Source organism: Hakea prostrata, chromosome 4 (genome assembly GCF_041222555.1).
Source record: "Hakea prostrata isolate BN-2017 chromosome 4, UWA_Hpros_2, whole genome shotgun sequence".
NCBI lineage: Eukaryota > Viridiplantae > Streptophyta > Magnoliopsida > Proteales > Proteaceae > Hakea > Hakea prostrata.
In genome coordinates, this window is record NC_142603.1 from 42188425 (window position 1) to 42202371 (window position 13947).

Sequence of the window (13947 nt, forward strand, 5' to 3'; positions counted from 1 at the left end):
ATGTTCTGTAGGAGGTTTCAAGGGAAGTCATTTTAAGGACCGATACCTTCCAAGTTTTTCTAACCTGGCCTCCATGACTGATCTCTGAGTTTTTTCACTCCACTGATGTAAATTCCAATCTCACTTTTTAAATTTGAGTAGCCTACTTATTTGTAAGAGGAAAATAGAGTATTCACCCATATTTTTTACTTTGTGTCTTGTGATGTGGCTCCATGTTTTGACAATGCAACATTATTGTGTCCATGAGCAGGTTTCGTGGAAGCAACCAATTATCCAGTGTCTTGCCTTCTCGAAAGAGTTCTTCACTTGTTAACATGTATGATTTCTATCCATTTTAATTTCTAAGGCAAGTGCAAGAGATTTGTAATGCCCGAGTTAAAAATAAATAAATGAAGAAACAGAGTAAGAAATTTCCATATTAACTGACAGGCAGAAATTCCTAGCTAGTACATACCAGGCAGAAATTCTAAGTAGCTTCTAGATGTTGCTGATGGTCTTAAAGCCGACCACAATCGTAAAGTGTGTGATCTGCAACAGTGACAAAGATGATGAAAAGAAGGATAGAGGTGAGGAACTTGATCACTGGTGATGTGGTTTGCAGCAGTGTACCCATGAGGTATGCCTGTGTAGACAACTTCAAAATTCTCATCTTCCGCTCTTTAACGTATCGATCAATTGCTTTCTCAATCCTCTTTGACATTGCCTTCTCTTCTTCTGCTTGTTTCTTTGATTTCAACTTATCCTTGCTACTTCTATCTGAATCCAAGCAAGCTGCTGCTGCTGGGTTTTTGTTAATCTCTTGTGCAAAACATCTTCCAAGCACAACTGCATCTTCCAGTGCTGCAGCACCACCTTGTCCAACGAATGGCCCCATGACATGCATAGCATCTCCAGCTACTGTGACAGTTCCTTTCCTGAAGTTCTCCAATAGTAAGTCCCATGGTGCACGACGCCTCAAACTGAAAATTGATATCAATTCAAGGTCACAGTTCTTCACTACTTCTGGGAATTTTGCTGGATAATCCTTGACTAATTCCATAGTTGAATCTCTAAGGAACTTTGGTTCTTCTGAAAGCATTGCATCTTGAGGAGTTCTTTGTCGAGCCACAAACCAATAAATCAGTTTGTCATCGATTGGTAGTCTTCCCACCATTGTATGATCTCCTCTTATTCGAACGAACTCACCACCAAAGCCATGCCCATCTGGGTATTTTGTGAAACCCACCACTGCACACAGATTGAAACGGCTTGCAGGTTTCAACTCTAACCATCCTCCCACCACAGAATTCACGCCATCACACCCTATTACGACCTATGTAAGTAATAATGTAAACCATTATCCTCCGTGCTCATACATGCGTATATACATTTAAGAAAGCAGCTTAAGAGTTGAGAAACAAGATGGAAATAAGGAAATTTACCTTGGCCTTTATTATAGTTCCATCATGTAGATGAAGGATGGTAAGGGAAGAATTAATTGGATCAGATTCTAGCTTAACTACTTGGATTCCAAAACGTATGGTTCCAGAAGGCAAATTTTCAGCCATGATTTCAACAAGGTCACTCCTTCTGAGGCATCGAGCCTCCTTATTCCTTCAAAAGAGGGGGAAAAATATAGATAGTATTTAATTGTCAGATAGATAGGAAGACTGAAGTCAGTGGAATCTTCTATTCTTGTACTTTGCTCTACTCACATCTTTCCCTCACATACTTAGGAGGGGATTTATTTTGGGTCTACCTTGTCAGTGTTCAGAGGTAAACTTTCTTCTTAAACATATAATGGATGTATGTAAGAGAAGCATAATCCTCTATCCCTGGAGTAAAGTACCCCATCTTCCATTATAAACATGAAGAAAAAGAGAATTTTAAAATTATATCTACTAGTAACTTACGCAAATGATTCTTCTTGTTGTTTACCGCTGGAAAGATTAATATCTCGAATCCTACAAGCATATGCATATAATCATCCACACTGTCAATGTTAAAAGGAATCTACCCACTACATCAATGAGGTGTAGAGAATAATATCATCAAAATATAAGTGACTCCTATTTATTATGATATGAGAAAGTGTATTGTTCCATTTCTATAATTAAATTATGGAGAAAAAAAAAAAGGCTGCCACTGCATGGCCTCTATGCCTATAAATGCAAGAAAAGAAAAATGATCTTCTTACTCTCTTTGGAATGAAAAATTCAACTACTATTAGGGGTTTTGTATGTGCTATCATTGGCCCTCAAGAATGAACATAAGAATATCGTTGTCAATATTTTAGTGAATTTTGTGTAAAAAGAAAAAAGTTGGAGGTTAAATTTGTTATATGAAGAGTTTTGGAACTGAAGTAGTCCAGACCAGTTTTTGTGCACTTTATCTACATTCTTAGGGAATAGATGTTGCATATAATTTTAAATACAAGATAGGGTTCGCCAACAAGAACAAATAAAAACTCACAAAGAGGTATTATTTGCCTGAATCAAAATTTTCTCCCTTTCACAAGTTAGTCAACTAATTGAAGCATAAATGGACTATCAAGAAGAGATGCTTAAGAAACTCACAAAGACATGGGAATGGCTTTGAGCCTGAGGTGATGGCCAACTCCAAGCTGATCCAGTGCACGCCATGCATTTGGCTGGACACCAATTCCTAATCCTTCTGTCCTCAGTGACTTCGCCTTCTCTATCACTGTGCTCCTAATCCCCTTTCTAATCATACATCGTTAGCAGTCACTAGTTAATGTCCCCTACTTCATGTGTTTATTCTTTCACTCAAACAAAATTAAGTTAAATCCAGTCTAATCAACACTAAACAGACCAAAATTATTACCTATGAAGAGCTAGTGCAGTAGCGAGGCCGCAGATTCCTCCACCGATGATTACGATTGCCTTCTCCTCCTCCATGGATGATTCCTCTTTGATACTCTCTTTTCTTGAGCGTAAGGGTTCACCAAGTTCTCACATGCGTATGAGGTTGCAGTGTTCTTATTTATACACAGTAGAATGACTACAGTGAGCTAACTACTCATGTCCTTGAACGTTCGATCATGGCAAACCAGTAGAGCTGTAGGAGGTCAAAGTTGGATTTGTAAAACGTAACAGGATTGCACGTTCATCCACCTTATTCTTTCTTCTTGACAGTGACGGTCAATTTTTTAATTAGAAGATCATTCCTTGAAAACCAAGCAAAACAATAACGATTGATAAGTAAATACAAAAATCAAATTTTATTATCAAGATTATTTTCACTCATCCAGAAGAAAAAAAATCAATTCATCCAAAAAAAAACTAAAAACAAATTGATTTCCTATCTCTCACAAACATGGACCCATAAGCTTATCTTTTCCTACTATATATATCACTTATATACTTTATCTAAGTTGATAGGTAGACACATCACTACCTGCGTCATTGCTCTCATAAGCCCCCAATTTTAAATTAAAATAAACAAATAAATAAAGAGACTAGTTTAGTTGGCATAGACCAATGCCTCTTAATAAGAGGTGAAGAGTTCAACTCTCTTTGAGGTATATACAAATAGTTAGCCCCTTATATAAAAAGTGTTTGTTACCTTAAGAAAAACAAAATAATACCCGTGAAGGAGCTTAGAACTATTTCATCGGTTTCATGTCTTTTCATATGCCTTTTGAAGTCAATCTTCGGATTTTTTATAGTTTATCATTTGTTTAGAAGGTTTGATTTGTTTACTTAGTGAACTCTACCAATGTTTTGTTGTTGGTCCCAAGCCCGGGTAAAAGAAGAGGGTTGGTGCGTTAGGTCAGCAGATGGCATTGAATAAAAAAATAAAAAAAAAAATCTAGCTAAGCCATTTTCATGGATTTAACTTTATATGATAAATGCTATGCTAGGGTATTTCTCGACAAAAAAGACGCCACACTGCACTATATCCTGGTGTAGTGATAAGTGGGCAAGGGTTAGCTAGGGCGTTCCTAGCTGTAAGTGACGGGTTGCTTCGGCGCTTGGATGCGGTCATAAGTAGGCAAGGGTTCCCATGCTGTAAACAAGTGCAGGAAAAGAAGTTAGTCAAAAAACATAGGATTAGATTAGCATCTTATAACACAGGATCTTTAACAGGTAAGAGCTTAGAATTGATAGATGTTATAAGGCAAAGAGAGATTAATATAGCTTGCATTCAAGAGATTAGATGGAAGGGCAAAAATGCTAAAGAATTGGATGACTTTAAACTCGATATACCTGGGGATAAAACTAATAAAAATGGGGAAGGCATAATAGTAGATAAATATTTTAAGAATGATGTGATGGATGTTAAAAGAGTGGGTGATAGGATTATTGCTATCAAGCTTGTAATGGAGAAGGAGATTGTAAATATAATTTGTGCATATGCATCTCAAGTAGGATTGATGAAAGTCTAAAGTTAGAATTTTGGGAATATATGGATGGATTAATGCAAGGAATTCGTCAAGAAGATTATCATAGGGGAGGTGATCTAAATGGACATCATGGAAAAGATTGAAGAGGCTATGAGAGTATACATGGAGGACAAGGTTTTGGAAAGAGGAATGAGGAAATGATTTCAATTTTAGATGTTGATGTTGCTTTTGATCTATCTATTATAAATACTTACTTCAATTTTATGTTGCTTTTGATCTATCTATTATAAATACTTACTTCAAAAAAAGAGATGAACATTTAATTATCTTTAAAAGTGGACATCAAAGAAGCCAAATAGATTTCTCCATAATTAGAAGGACTGATAGATCGTTGTGCAAAGATTGCAAGGTGAGACCATGGGAAAGCTTAACTGCACAACATAGACTTGTGGTCTTGGATATGTGCCTAACCCAAAAAAAACTCATAAAAGGTGCAAGGTTACTATCCAATATACGATGGTGGAACTTGAAAAGAAAGTGCTTGACATCCTTTGCTAATGAAGTAGTCAAACAAGCAAAGTGGGATTTTGAGAGGGACATTAATGCGACATGGAATGAGATGACTATGTATATCAATAAGGTGGCTAAAGATGTCCTAGGTGAATCAAAAGGAAAACTCCATCTTATAGAGAGACTTGGTGGTGGGATAGTGAGGTTCAAATTATCATAAGGAATAAGAAAGCTAGTTTTAAGACATAGCAAAGAATTAAGGATGTTGATGATCTTCAAAGGTATAGGTTGGTTAGAAATGAGGCTAAGAAAATTGTGAAAAAAGCAAGAGAGAATAAGTATGAAGAGTTATGTAAGTTGGGCATGAAAGAAAGGGAAAAATCTATTTATAAGATAGCTAAATAAGGGATAGGAAGAGTAGAGATCTTGACCATGTTAGATGTATTAAAAATGGATATGGTAAAGTACTAGTATGTGATGAGGACATTAATAAAATATAAGAAATATATTTATCTAGTCTATTAAATGAGCATGCTTCAAGCACATTTGATTCGGACGATTACACCTTTCACCAAGGCACTAATTTTCAAACATATATGTGGAGAATTTTGATATCATAAGTAAAAGAAACACTAAGGAGAATGAAACTAGACAAGACACAAGGTCTTGCTGAAATCCCAATAGAAGTATGGAAGAACTTAGGAACTCACGGGCTAGTTTGGTTGACTAAATTGTTCAATAAGATTATGAGCACAGAGAAAAAGCCAAATGAATACAGGAAAAGCATTGTAGTTCCAATTTTTAAAAATAAAGGAGATATTTAAAGCTGTAATAACTATAAGGACATTAAATTGATGAATACTACAAAATTATGGAGAGAGTAATTGAAATCTGTTTGAGACACTTAGCTACAATTACATGGAACCGGTTTGGGTTTATACCAGGAAGATCAACAATGGAGGCTATTTACTTAAATATAAAACTTCTGGAAATGTATAGAAGAGTGTAAGAAAGACCTTTATATAGTATTTATAGACCTAGAAAAAGCTTATGATAGAGTTTCTAGAGCATTATTTTGGCAAGTATTAGAGGAAAGAAGTGTTACAAGTAAATATATAGACATAGTTAAGGATATGTATGATGGTTCAGTGACAAGTGTAAGAACAGTGGGAGGACAAAGTAATGAATTCTCAATTACAATTGGGCTACGTCAATGATCAACTTTAAGCCCATATTTTTTGGCACTTGTAATGGATGAATTAACCAAAGACATTCAAAACAAAGTCCCTTGGTATATGTTTTTTGCTGATGATATTGTGTTGATAGATGAGACTCAAGTGGAGATTAATACCAAGTTAGAATCATAGAGAGCAGCTTTGGAATCATGAGGCTTTAAATTAAGTAGAACAAAGACAAAATATCTAGTTTGTAACTTTAGTCATAATCGGGCAGATGATGAGGTGGTTAAACTTGACGATAAAGAGACTCCTCAAAGTGATTCTTTTAGGTACCTAGGTTCAATCATAAATAAAAGAGGTGATATAAAGAATGATGTTTTCCAAAGAATTAAAATAGGGTGGATGAAATGGAGAGATGCATCCGGGGTCTTGTGTGATCAATGCATTCTATTAAAGCTTAAAGGAAAATTCTATAGGATTGTTGTTTGACTAACTCTTGTACGGTACAAAGTGTTGGGCTGTTAAAAAAGAACCATATAGATAAATTTAGTGTAGCAGAAATGAGGATGCTAAGATGGATGAGTGGCAAAATTAGGAATGATAAGATAATGAATGATCATATTGGAATTGGTATGGGAGTTGCTTCCATAAGTGATGAGCTTTGGTAAAGTCATTTGAGGTGGCACGACCATGCTCAACAAAGACCTATAAATGCCCCTGTACGGAAAAGTAACATAATATAGATTGAAGGAACTAGAAGAGTTAGGGGTAGACCTAAGATAACCTTAAGGGAAGTGGTGAGAAAGGATATACATAGCTTAGGCCTTGTATCTAGCATGACCTCAAACATAATAGATTGGAAGGAAAGAATCCATGTAGCCGACCCCATTTAGTTGGGACAAGATTTGTTTACTTAATGACTATATCGGGTCAATATACGTGTATATTTTAGAAGCTTCCTAATTTAACCAAAATCATCGGTATGTACTTGTATAGGTTTCCTCAGTTTGTTTATTCCATATGTCACTTTTATTTCTGTATATATCTATTAACCACTTTTTCTTTATTTATTTATAAGAGAAGGACTCTTGATCCTTATCAATTAGCCTCCAACCCTTTTTTTTATTTATACAGGGAGGACTCTTTATGCTTATCAACCCTTAAACTCCTATTGCCCTTAGGGTTGGTAAGTAAAACATCAATGATGAATAAGCATTAGTTGTATTTGCAGAAATTACCATATTACCCTTTCTTTATCTTTTCTTAGGAAAAAAAAATAATGCTATTATTTTGGTTAAAAAAAAAAACTTCAGCAAAGGGAAGAGAGGGGAAGAAGAAGACCAAAGGCAGATGTCACACAAGGAAATCCAGGAAGTTTATTTCTTACTTGAACATGCTACCTTTTACTTTAACAATCTCTCACAATGTCAAATGCAATGAAATGCCATCTCTATTTGCTCTTGAATTCAATTTCTCTTTCAAACCCTAAACTTCTAAATAGATTATGGTTTCTTATTATAGTCAAATTCAGTCAATTTTTACATTACCATTTACTTTCTGAATCTGTTCCTAATTCACTATCATTGTTAAATTTATAATAAACATTCACACACAAGAACCAAAGAATTAACGTGGTTCGACATTCATTGTGAAGCCTACATCCACAACAAGAAAACTTCAATCAACTTATTTCTGAGGTGATGTTTCATTATCTTTAAACAGAAAGAGTAAGATTTCTTCAAGAAGTGAAATTCTAATATAACTCCCCCTCTCTGCTAGTCTCCTTATAGAGTTGGGAGACTAGCAAGTTACATTCAAAACACTCCCCATCAAGTTGGATCAAAGACATCATCTAAAGTCAATTTGCTCAATGCAATTTGAAATAATCCCTTTGACAAGGCTTTGGTGAAGACATCTACAAATTGATTTTCACTTCTTACACAAGGGGTTTCTATAGTTCCATCTTGAACCTTCTCATGAACAAAATGCCAATCAACTTCAATGTGTTTAGTTCTTTCATGAAACACCGGATTAGAGGCAATGTGTGTAGCTGCTTGATTGTCGTAGAACAACTTCATGGATTTTGTAGAACTTCTCACCCCAATTCTTGAAGTAGGGCACCAATCTAGATTAATTCACTAGTTGCAGACACCATTGCTCTGTACTCTGCTTCTGCACTAGAACGAGCGACAATATTTTGTTTTTTACTTCTCCAAGAGACTAAATTTTCTTCTACGAATATGCAAAATCCAATAGTTGATCTTCGATCAATAGGATTGCCACCCAATCTACATCTTGCATATCCTTCAATGTTTGTATGTCCATTCTTCTTCATGCAAATGCCCCTTCCTGGAGAAGACTTTAGATAACGTAGTATGTGATTAACCAATTCCATGTGCCCTTTGGTAGGATTATGCATAAACTGATTGACATAGCTCACTACATATGCAATATTAGGATTATGCATAAACTAACTAACATAGCTCACTACATATGCAATATTAGGTCTGGTAATGGTCAAATAAATCAATTTCCCAACCAACCTTTGAAAACAATTATTATCTTGCAATGGAGAATCATTATTAGTAACCTTACAAGTGTAATCCATAGGTGTGTTAGATGGTTTCACACACAATTTGCCAGTTTCCTTCAACAAATCAAGAACATATTTCCTTTGAGAGATGAATAATCCTTTACTAGACCTTGCAACTTCAATTCCAAGGAAATATCGAAGTTGTCCTAAGTCCTTGATGTCAAAAGTCTTCTTCAAATAGTCTTTGAGAGTATTGATTCCTTGATGATCATCTCCAGTAATTTCAATGTCATCCATGTGTACCAAAATTATTGTTGTGCCAGTAGAGGCTTTCTTCATAAACATGGAAAAATTTGATCCACTTCTAGTGAATCCAAATCTAATAAGATTTGTACTTAACTTTTCATACCATGTTCATGGTGATTGTTTTAAGCCGTACATTGTTTTCTTCAATTTACAAGCAAGTCCATCTTGTTTTTTTAATGGGTGGCTTGGAGGAATTTCCATATATAATTCTTTGTTAGTCTCCTTGTAAAAGGCTTTTTTTTTTACATCTATTTGTAAAAGTGGCCATCCACAATTAATGGCAATTGACATTAACACTCTTACAGTATTTATTTTAATTATCAGAGCAAATGTTTCTCTATAATCAACTCCATATATTTGAGTATATCCTTTTGCAACAAGCCTTACCTTATACCTTATCTGAATAAGAGGAGATGGAGGAGAGAGAAGCTCTAGAGAAAGATGGCGTGCCTAAGGCATCAGTGTTTCTGCTTTGCAACCTTCGGAAAAGGCTAGTATGGCTTCACTTAGATGGTGGACGGTGGGAGATCTTTTGCAGGGGTGGTAGGGACTTCGATAATGCCTGAGATTGATTCCCTCCCATCTCCTATGCAAGCAGGATCTTATCGGCGTATTGTTATTCCTTAAATTGAGTATGAGCTGCAGCGTACTCGATTTCGTTTCTCCTTGATTGGAAGGGTAAACTTTCATCAAACGACAATGGATGCTCTACATGATCTAGCATCAAAATCTTGGAAATTGAAAGAAGAAGTTTTTTTAAATTCTTTGGGGAAGAGTTTCATGATTTTTCAATTTAGATGTGAGGAGGATTTGACGGAAGTTTGGAGACGAGGTGTCTAGAATATTGGCACTCAACTGATTCATTTCCAACGTTGGCGCCCGGATTTTAACATTCATGCTCCCCAACCTTCTGCCAAACTGGTTTGGATTCTCTTCCCTGATCTTCCTCTTGAATACTGGCATGTCAAGGTATTACTCTCTATTGCCAAGACGGTAGGTCGTCCGATTTCCTTATATCGTCGTACTCATCTAGGTTCTGTGGGACATTACGCTAGAATTCTGGTGGAATTAGAATTGAAAGCAAAAAGAGTGCCTGAAGTTCAAATAGAATGCCTTGAACCTGGTTCTACACGTGTTTTTAGCTTTATTCAAAAGGAGATTTATGAGGATACTATTCAGAGATGCTTTCGATGTAATCGGGAAGGCCATTTGGGCCAAAATTGCACTATTAATGTTCCTTCTGCAAAAGAGAAGCATGTTCTTCAACAACTGGCGCATGAAGATGATATTCAGAATGAAAGCCCTACTTCTATTAGGACTGCAAAGTCGCTGGAGATTGAGGGTGAAAGAAATTTATCCTCTTTAGTGGTTCATGCGGCTTTAGTGGAGGCAGGTTTTGGTGGATTCTCCGTCGGCTAATGGGAATTTAGATAATTCCTCTTTAAATCCAGAGTTATTTGCTAATGAGGTGTTGGTTTTGGGTAAGGATTCTTCTCCAAATCAGTCTTCTTCGTCTCCTACCCAGGACAACGACCCTTTTGAAATTCAAAAAATCCTAGATGCGGGAAAGAGTTCTAAATCACGTGGAAACCCTAATTTAAGGAGTTATCAAGTGAGCTCCGAAGTTGAATTGGGGGTTAGTGGTTCGGCCAACAATTTTGAATTTAAAAATTCTTAGATGCTAATAAGAGTTCTAAATCAATTGGTAACTTTCCTCTGGGGAGTTCACTAGTGGGACTTGCAGATAATGAATGAAGTTTGTGGTTCAGCAAATCCATGTGAATTTCAAAAAGTCCTTGATGCGGGTAAGAGTTCTACTCACATTGATAACCTTCATTTGGGGAGTTCTCATGTGGGCCTCGAAGATGAATTTGAGGTTAGTGGTTCGGCCAACATTTTTGAATTTCAAAAATCCTTAGATGCGGCTAAGAGTTCTAAATCAGTTGGTGAATTTCCTTTGGTTAATTCACTAGTGGGACCCGCAAATAAGAAAGAAGTTTGTGGTTCGGCCATTCCATTTGAATTTCAAAAAGTCCTTGCTGCGGATAAGAGTTCTTATCAAATTGGAAACCTTTCTTTGGGGTGTTCATTGGTGGGACCCGAAGCTAAGAAGGTAATTAGAAATTTAGCCAATGAAGGAAAGTGTTTAAGAGGGAGCTCAATGGGGGCTGATGTGCCAACTAGGGAGGATGATTTGGAATCTAGTGGGCCCCCTCAGAGTTTGGCCAGGCTAAAAAGTGATGGAACGCTGCAATTGGAAGTGGTTCTTCCTCGTCGAAAGCCTAGTCGTCCTAAGAAGGCTTACACAGTGAGGAAAGTGTTAACAAGTAAAAAGGTTTCTATGGCAGAGGAATTCAAGAAGGTAGATGCAGCTTTAGAAAAAGTATCTACAGTAAATAATAGCCTCTCATTGGGAGAGGACAGTGTTGCTATATAACTGATACTATGAAGTTTTTCTTTTGAAATTTTTGCGGCATTGGTAATACGTTTGGGAGGAGGGCTCTTAAACTTTTGTTAATGACTCGTCAACCAGATATTTTTTGTGTCACTGAACCAAAAATGGATGTCAATAAGTGCCCAATTCTGATGGGTTAATTGTTATCAATGTGAGTAGGAACCAGTGAGGTAGGGTGTATTGGGGGCAACTATTGTTGTGGGTGAGCGAGGTTGGTTCCTCTTAAGGTTCTAATTGTTGTATTTTTGTTTTCTTTTTCTTCTTCACTTTATAAAATGACCCTTTTAGCAAAAAAAAAAAAAGAAAAGCCTTACCTTATACCTCTCTAGAGTCCCATAACTCTTGAATCCATCACTCTTGAATTTGGTCTTTTAGACCCAACAACATCCAACTGGATGTTTGCCACTTGGGAGTTGTACTATATCCCATGTTTTATTTTTATAAAGAACTTCTAGTTCCTCATTCATAGCCTTCACCCATTTTGGTGATTTCTTAGCTTTAATAAAATTGGCGGGCTCCTTATGGTCTTCATTGGCCGAAAGATATGCAAATTATTGAGGGGAGATATGATCATAACTTATATGAGATTGAATACTCTTTTTAATATATCCAATGTTGATGATCAAGAAAGAGTGAACGAGTTCTCATCCTTTTCTAAAGAAATTTAAATCTCTAAATATCCCAAGGGATTCATATCCCTTAATATGGCCTCTACTAAATAAAGCAAACTTGTTAAGGTGAACCCTGCCACGGTTCTCTATCCATTTTTTGAGGTTGACATCGTGACTCTCATAAGATCCTCATATGTTTCTTCTCCTCATATTATTATTGTAGTAACGGGGCAAGGGTCATCCAACTTAAGGACAAACCATGGCTCAAGATGGAGTTGTTGTGGATATGAGAGCTTTGAATATTTTGAATGATGAGAAAGAAAAACAACACGGACTTGGATTCAGTGGAAGAATTAATCTTTGTAGATTTGGTTCTTATGTTGATGTTGGTGGAGAAAAGTTGTGGATAGAAGTTTTGAATGCAACCCTAATGATGTGTTTGGCTAAGGCACGTACCGTTTGTTTGCAAAGGTACGTGGGGTGGAAAAAAAGGGGTAGAAAAATAGACATGTGGGCCTCAAATGTAATGGGGTGGGGGAAAAGGAAAGGAAATGAAGGGTTTTGTAAAAAAGTGTTAAATGTGGGTTCCACTTTATTATTTTTCACAGTTTTGCATAAAATTTCACTTATTTTGTGGGATTTTGAAAAGGCATTGGGTGGAAAAGTTAACATGCTACATCAACAGACAAACTTCCTGAATTTAAAAAACTTGTCTGCCAACTTTCCCACCTTAGTGAACCAAACAAGCCACACTTTGGGATTTTATAGAAAATTTTGTTTTTTCAAACTTTTTTCCACCACACCTTTATGGAAAAGTGTTAAATGTGGTCTTACTTTTTTGTTTTTCACACTTTTCTACAAAATCTCACCTATTTTGTGGGATTTTGAAAAGGCATAGATGGAAAAGTTAACATGCCACCTCAGTAGACAAACTTATTTAATTAAAGAAACTTGTCTGCCAACTTTCCCACCATAGTGAATCAACAAGCCACATGTTGAGATTTCATAGATAAAGTTTGCTTATTTAAATTTTTTTTCTCACCTCACCTTTAGACACCATTTGTTTGCTGGAATAAATGTGAGGTGGGAAGATAGGGGTGAAAAAAAAAAACTTGTGGGTTCCATATGTAATGAAGTGAGGGAGAAGCAAATGAAATGAATTAATTTTGTGAAAAAAGTATTAAATTTGGGTCTTACTTTGTTATTTTTCACACTTTTTCACAAAATTCCACCTATTTTATGGGGTTTTGAAAAGACATGGGGTGGGAAAGTTAGCATGCCATTTCACCAGACAAGCTTTCTTAAATGTGGGTCTCATGGAAAAGTTTACTTTTTAAAACATTTTTCCACCCCTACTTTTATGGAAAAGTGTTAAATGTAGATCTCACTTTGTTGTTTTCCACACTTTTTCACAAAATTTCACTTACTTTGTGGAATTTTGAAAAGACATGGGGTAAAAGAGTTAAGATGCCACCTCATCAAACAAGCTTCCTTAAAATTAAAGAAGCTTGTCTACCAACTTTCTCAACCCAATGAACCAAACAGACCACACTTTAGTATTTCATAGAAAAGTTTGTTTTTTCAAAAAAAAATTCCACCCCTTTTTTCCCACCTCACCTTTATTCCAGCAAACAAATAATGCCTGAGAAATAAAATGGGGTGGGAAAAAAAGGTGGAAAAGGTACATTATTTTCAATGTAATCTTAAAATATTGTTATGGAAGCTTGTCTATTGGTTTGGCACCTAACATTAGCCCATTTCTTTTAAGTCTTACATTTTTAGATACAACTTTGTGGGAAATGGAGCAAAATGAAAAAGAACTAGTATTGTGTTTATCACGAGAGCAAGATTTTCAATTTTTACACAAAATCTTTTCTTTTTCTTTCCTATTCCCCCACCCCCACTATCAATAGGTTTCAGCTAGTTATTTTTTCCATCCCCTTTTTATCTTACCAAAAAAAAAAAAAAACTATTAGTGTGAATCTATTGATATATGATCTTCTTAGTAC

The 13947-nt window shown here is 35.9% G+C and overlaps 1 protein-coding gene across 1 annotated transcript; it reads right to left on the minus strand.

The window, feature by feature from the left end:
- Positions 1-496: 496 nt before the first annotated feature.
- On the minus strand, positions 497-2897 carry LOC149018944 (monooxygenase 1-like). Its single transcript, XM_089154453.1, has 5 exons — positions 2824-2897; positions 2556-2702; positions 1893-1943; positions 1422-1593; positions 497-1312 (listed from the first exon to the last, which is right to left on the minus strand). Exons 1-5 carry the CDS (start codon positions 2895-2897, stop codon positions 497-499), a joined length of 1260 nt encoding a protein of 419 aa, XP_089010579.1.
- Between the last annotated feature and the right edge of the window lie 11050 nt (positions 2898-13947).

What these genes read in the sequence shown, in the direction of transcription:
- LOC149018944 (XM_089154453.1), bottom strand. Translation starts at nt 2,897, where the DNA reads ATGGAGGAGGAGAAGGCAATCGTAATCATCGGTGGAGGAATCTGCGGC. An exon ending in CAACAAGAAGAATCATTTGC is followed by an intron (nt 1,594 to 1,892) that starts GTAAGTTACTAG and finishes CCTCTTTTGAAG; the next exon opens with GAATAAGGAGGCTCGATGCC. An exon ending in GAACTATAATAAAGGCCAAG is followed by an intron (nt 1,313 to 1,421) that starts GTAAATTTCCTT and finishes TTACTTACATAG; the next exon opens with GTCGTAATAGGGTGTGATGG.